The sequence below is a fragment of the Plectropomus leopardus genome, chromosome 15 (assembly GCF_008729295.1).
Source record: "Plectropomus leopardus isolate mb chromosome 15, YSFRI_Pleo_2.0, whole genome shotgun sequence".
Lineage (NCBI taxonomy): Eukaryota > Metazoa > Chordata > Actinopteri > Perciformes > Serranidae > Plectropomus > Plectropomus leopardus.
In genome coordinates this window covers 2,949,135-2,955,513 of record NC_056477.1, presented here as the reverse complement: position 1 = coordinate 2,955,513, position 6,379 = coordinate 2,949,135, and the positions used below count along the sequence as shown (strand labels likewise).

The 6,379-nt window shown below is 36.6% G+C and overlaps 1 protein-coding gene across 1 annotated transcript; it reads left to right on the top strand.

Annotated features, from left to right (window-relative positions):
- The first annotated feature begins 1,342 nt into the window (after nucleotides 1-1,342).
- Nucleotides 1,343-3,797, top strand: LOC121954745 (ovarian cancer G-protein coupled receptor 1-like). Its single transcript, XM_042502433.1, has 4 exons — nucleotides 1,343-1,440; nucleotides 2,061-2,261; nucleotides 2,848-3,032; nucleotides 3,126-3,797. Exons 2-4 carry the CDS (start codon nucleotides 2,076-2,078, stop codon nucleotides 3,631-3,633), a joined length of 879 nt encoding a protein of 292 aa, XP_042358367.1. The 5' UTR covers nucleotides 1,343-1,440; nucleotides 2,061-2,075; the 3' UTR covers nucleotides 3,634-3,797.
- The last annotated feature ends 2,582 nt before the right edge of the window (nucleotides 3,798-6,379 follow it).

Genomic DNA, 6,379 nt, shown 5'->3' with positions numbered 1-6,379 from the left:
ACCCAATACTACATTTAAAGTGGTGAGCAAGTGAATGCCAGAGGGGCATTACATGGATTGAAGAATAGTAAATTGTAAAGCCCTAAATATTTTCAACGTTGTCTAAATGACACCCCTTTATATACCCTTCATATTTTTTTGTTTGTTTCTCTGTTTGTTTGTTTCTGGTGTCTGTTTTTGATTTGTTTAATTGCATAATTATCTTTTGTTCAAGATAATTTCATGGATTTAACGTGGTACAGTTATATAAAAAAGACAATGCACACTTCCACGTGGATAAAGTGAAAGAGGAAACACTTCATTAGGTTTAATCTGGCTTTCATAAGACACTTCCTTCCCTGTTTCTGATCTCTCGGCATGTTACGGAGTCCAACACTACGGATGCCTTCTCTATTATGACCAGCTTTTTTACTACACCTTCAAGTGTAAATAACCTGAGCTCTAGTTTAACGTTATAAGATTAAGGTAATTTTTCAGGAAAAGTTAGCCATAGGAAGATGAAAAAACATGCTGCCGTGTGATTTACAGTAAGACTGCCACACACAAAAGTCTCAAACTTCACAATGTACAACTTCTGGAACCTCCTGGATGTCATTAATCACCTCAATATAGTAAACTGTGAATGCCGAGAAGAAAACCACTGGTGGAGGAAACTCATTCAGGTTGTGCTCGTGGAGCCTTCGAAGGTAATGTTTCATTTTGCATTATTTTTCTCAATATATGTTAAATATAATACATAAAAACTATAAATGCAGTGATGCAAGGAGAACAGGGATGCAAAAACATGCAAACTGTGAGAAGCTGACCTCTTGGTGCTGTTGGATTACAGTATACCGCTTCTGTCCGCTTCCAGTAAATTCAAATTTGAAATATGAGAAACATACCTGACCGTGTAACAAACAAATGAGACGATGCAAAACATGTACAGTGTTTTGAAAAGAAAATAATGTGGAAATGAGGAATGAAAATATTTTCTCTAGAAATGATGACAGCTCCCTATAGCTAATTCTGAGCCTTTTACATTATGGGTAAAAATGGAGTCACTGGTCTTAAGTCAGAGAAAATTGCAGATAACTGATAAGTTCTCTTTGCGAGCAGGAGCTTGCAAAACTGAACGCATGCAGGGTGATAATTGAAAGCATAAATCAACTCAGAAAATAAGTATACAAAGTATGAATTGTCATTGTTTTGCATAGAAAGTAGTAAGTGGCAGATGTTATTCAACAGAGTATCAGTGTGTGTTTTCTGTTTATTAAATCTGATATACTTTGCATACACAGTGTTCATGCCAGCCTACTTTTCTTTAGGTGTATATTATCTGGGAACTCTCCAGAATGCCATCAACTTCCAGACCTACTTCAGACTGTTTGGGAGCAAAAGAAACAACAAACTTGGTGTAGGAAACTCATCCAGGTCATTGTAGTCTTGGAGCATTCAAAGGTAAATTTTCTTTTTTTTCTTTTATATGTAACGTTTTATTTAAGGAAAACAATAACCCTAACCCTATAAACATGAATATGCAGGCTGTGCTGCAGCATTGAACTGAGGGTGTACAGTTTACTGCAGTTAAACCTCTTGCATTTTACTTAACTGCTTGTTTTTCCTCTTCCTGTCTTCCCTTAAATACAAATTTGACATGTAAGAAATATAAGTATTTAATTGTGTAACAATGAGATGGCAGAAAAAGACTTGATAAAATAGCTAATAATATCAACACATCAGTAAAAGATTGTTAAAGAAAGAATTTGGTGGTACTGTTTAGAGATTTCAGGAATGGAGTCTGTGCATCTTTTTTATTATTTAAATTATTCTGACCTTTTTTGTTTTGCATACACTTTATTTTCTGACCCATCCACTGAGAGGTTTCGATAGTGACTGTATGATGTGACTGAATTATGTTGTCAGATAATGTAACAAATATTAAGGAATTTGAATAGAAACTGAAAACAAAGCTGTGTTTTTTTTTATTGGACTTGATTTGGTTATATCACTGAACAGTGTAAAGTAGATATTGTATGATCTATTCTTTTATTTATGAAAATCTGTTCTCTTAATAACAGGATTTACTCTGAACAATGGAAAATATCTGCAACACTTCATGGAACAACAGCTACTATTACAGCTATGATTACAGCAACGTCACCTACGACTACTACAGTGATAATGAAAAAACTGGATTCATCGTATTTGTGGTAACATGCATTATCATTTGCATCTGCCTTCCACTGACCCTCATGGCCATCTTTGCTCTTTTTTCTCTGGTATGTACATTATAGCCTGAGACTGTAACTTAGATATATTTCATTACCGTTGTGTCATGTGTCTGTTGCACAGGATCTCAATGCGGTTTGGGTGCCAAGTGTCAGGGGGCTGTAACAAAGTGTTTTAATGACCTTTAGGTTTACAGGATTTTAAAAAAGTAACCTGTAATTTTGACTATACTTATGGTCCCCAAAGGATGAAGCCTACTGACCTGGTTTACCCCAACCTTTCCTTGAGCACTGCAACATTTTTGGTTTTTAAAAGGGATGCCACAATTCTCCAAATCCACAATTCAGTTAGACTTTCGTTATGTTACAACAGCATACACTTCCACACCTGTAAAAAGTCACTCTAAAAGACTAAACCCATGTCAGTGTTTCTTTTCCAGTCAGATGTATCTATGATTGATCACTCTTCTTACCTAAAGTGTATTATGGAGTATAGCCTACAAACTATAATATTTTTTGTCAGTTGATTACATAATTGGGAAGGCAAGCGACTTCAGTGACCAGGATAACATATTTTGGAGGAGTTCAGAACATTTTTACAGCTGTCTTTTTCTTTTTACCATTTTTTTTCCTGCAGGTGCAAAATGATCATGTTGCTCCAATCTACGTCATCAATCTTCTGATTTCCGACCTCATCCAGCTCTGCAGCACAATATTTTGGTTGGCGAGACCTGAGGACTGGCAGATATATAACATTGTTTATATTTACTTCTTTGGTGTGATGGCCAGTGCGTTCTTCATGGTCTGTGTCGCACTGGAAAGGTAACTATCTGTCTGTCCAGTATGTGTGTATCTTCTGCGTCTAAGCCTTGTACTGTTATATAATGCTGAAGCTGTGTCTGTCCTGTGATCCAGGTATTTGGTCATTGTCTTCCCACTGTGGTACCGCTTCAGACGAACCGTCAAGACCTCTGTGCTGGTCTGTGTCATGGTCTGGGCCATTCCTCTTGTCTATCTCCTCCCTTCTTATTTCTGTATTAATCTTAAGGTCACCGAAGTAATTGCCGCCATCCTTTTACTCCTTCCTCTCCCACTGTTCATATTCTTCCTGAGCGGGACCCTCAAAGCCCTGTCTGCATCCATCTCCGTTCCCTCTAATGAAAAACGAAGAATTGTAGGAATGTTGGTCCTGGTGCTGCTTATTTACGCTGTTCTCTTTCTGCCAAGCATCATGTGGTCCCTGGTAGCGGGTGCCAGAAGTAACAATATCCTCAGCAACCTATCTTTTGTGTTTCTTAGGTTGAGTCCTCTCGCAGACTTAGTTCTGTATATTTTCATGAGGAAGGGGACCATTGACAAGGTTTTGGCCTCTGTGTGTTGTTGCACAATGGACGACAATGGTGTCAGCAGTCCAACAACTTGAATGGTGACAACATGTCCACAGTGGTCAAGTCGAAATGATAGAGGCAACACAGATTCTGTCATCTACTGATACGTTTTCCAACAACACACTGTGGACACAAGGAAGTGGCCATAAAAAGGCAGGGGTCGTCATAAATGTGCCAGTGTGTCCCAAAGTAATCCTCCCTAAGTTTCTGCATATCTAACTTGAGTTGCATAGAATCAGCACATCCTCGATAGCTGCAGCTGTTTGCTTTAAAATGAAATATCTGAATCTGCTAACATGCTGGCTTATACCAGTATCACAAACTGATATATATATATCTTGTAATTGACAAAGTGAACATGCACCAAACATAAACCTTAAGTTGAAGTATTTTTCTTCTTTTGCACAATAAATGTATATTACATTGAGAAACATTGTATTTCACTGGTGTGCCATCATGATAAGAATATGCATAATATGATTTTAATTCCACTAAAAAAGAGACTTGATGATCTCTAAAATTATGTGGGGAAAAAATGGATATATCAATATCTGTTGTCAGCCTAATGAGGTGTTATATATCAGCATTTTGGATACTGGCAAAAAAATCCAACATTGTGCATCCCTGTCTGTAATAATTTAGAGTTGCAGGTTTACATAATACACGCTTCAGCATACCAGTTTTTATGATGTGATTCAGAATGTTATTTTGTAACAGCTCTTTTATGCTTGGAAATATGGATAAATTCATATATTGTAGTATGTAATATCATATAAAGATGTGTAGAATTTCAATAAAAAAGATCTTTATTCTTGACAAAAGCAGTCATGTCTGCCTTTAACTGACTCACTGATCGAAAACCTGAAAAATCAAGGTATGGCAAAATCTCTGATGGCCGACAAATATCTTTTGCATATGTAATATATGTAATATGTAATAACCAAACTATACTGTTATCAGGGAGGTGTGTTCTTAAAAAGAACGAACCTAAATGATATTTTCTCAAACATCATGAACTCTTAAGTTTCATAGTTTCATCTCTTCACGCTTTTTAGTTGGTTAGTTCTTTTTATGTCATTCTTTTGCATTTCTTTGTAGTCATAATGCATCTGGGTGTGGTTTTGTATTTGTTTGCAGTCATTTCGTGTCTCCTTGAGGTTGTTTTACCTCTTTTTTTTTTTTGTAGTTGCTTCGCACCTTGTGATCATTTTAAATCTCTTCCTTGTCAGTGTGTGTTAAACGAGGGCCACAAAAGACCCATTCAGTAATCCCTCCAGGCAAATAAGGTGTGTAAGGGATATACTCTACTTAATGTTGTTTGTTCTAACTTTGGGAAGCAGACATAGAAAAAGAGGAAGTTGCTGGAAAGGATAACTAATGCCATTTGTTCATTGAAAGGTTAGCAAACTTTGCAGCATTTTGACGGAGTCATCTCACAGCTTTCAAACTTTCCGCTACATTTTTTATGCCTCTTTTAGGCTGTTTGTAGCATGCATCAAAGTTTATGCATTTACATCTTGAACCATGTGTTGAAGGTGTTTTTTTGTTTTTGTGAATGTGCAGTCAGGGCCGCTTGACTGCACTTAGTGCCTAAGTGACAGGTGGCTTGCGAGGCATCTGTGAGTCTTATTTAGTCCTCGATACTCCACAGTTCCCCCCTCTCCCAAATATGTTCACCTCTGGCTCCAAAAAAAGTAAAAAGGCAATGGCCGAACTCCAAACTTCAGAACGGGAGTCCACAAACCAATTTGTGACGTCATGGTAGCTACGTCGATTACTTTATAAAGACTAATGCTTATGTAATCCATTAAATCGATGTAAGTTTGCTCCCCATAAATTACATTTTTTTGTGTGAAACAAAAGTATCCCACTGTCTAACAAACATAGTATAAATAACTTTAGACGATGCAAAAAATGTACAGTACTTGAAGAATGAAACAAAGCGATGTGGAAGTAACAAAAAAATGTGCATGCAATCATTAGATATGTTCTAAGAACTGATTATAGCTGTTAACTCTGAGCCTATTTAATTATTTTTAATGAATTGAGTCACCAACCTTAATTAAAGAATTCAGTCAGGTCCAGAATTGCCCATAACTGTTCAGTTCTGGTAATTAGCAGATGTGAGCTTCCAAAGCTGGACCCATGCAGGATTATTAATTTAAGCATAAATCAACACAGAAATTATGTGTATCTTGTATAAAATGTCATTTTTACAAACAGAAAACATGAATTGTCTCTGTGTTTTTCAAGAGCGTATACATGTGTTTTTCCTGCTGATGAAATCTGCCACTCTGATGTTCTTTGCATAATGTGTTCATGTCTGTCTATCTGGTTTTTTTTTGGGGGGGGCAGGCGGCAGGCAGCAGATGCATATTATCATGAAACTGTCACGTCATCCCTCACCATATTTAATTCAGACAGTTTGGATGCGAGGGACAAAGCAGCAGACTTGGTGCAGGGCACTCATCGAGCATACTGTGGTCACGGAGCTCTCAAAGGTAAATTTTCTGGTAGAAAAATTGCTTATAGTCCTAAAAATAAATATGCAGATTGTTTAACAGCGTAGAACTGAGGGTGAGCAGTATGATTATGTTAAACCACTTACATTTTACTTTATTTGCTTATTTTTCTTCTTGTTTTATCTTTCCTTTAACATTAATTGGACAGTGAAATCCAGAAAATGCATACAAAGACTTCCTCCGATTATTATTATAATGATTCTGATTATTATTAGTATTACTTTTCTTTTTTATATTTACTGTATTTTCAGACCCACTC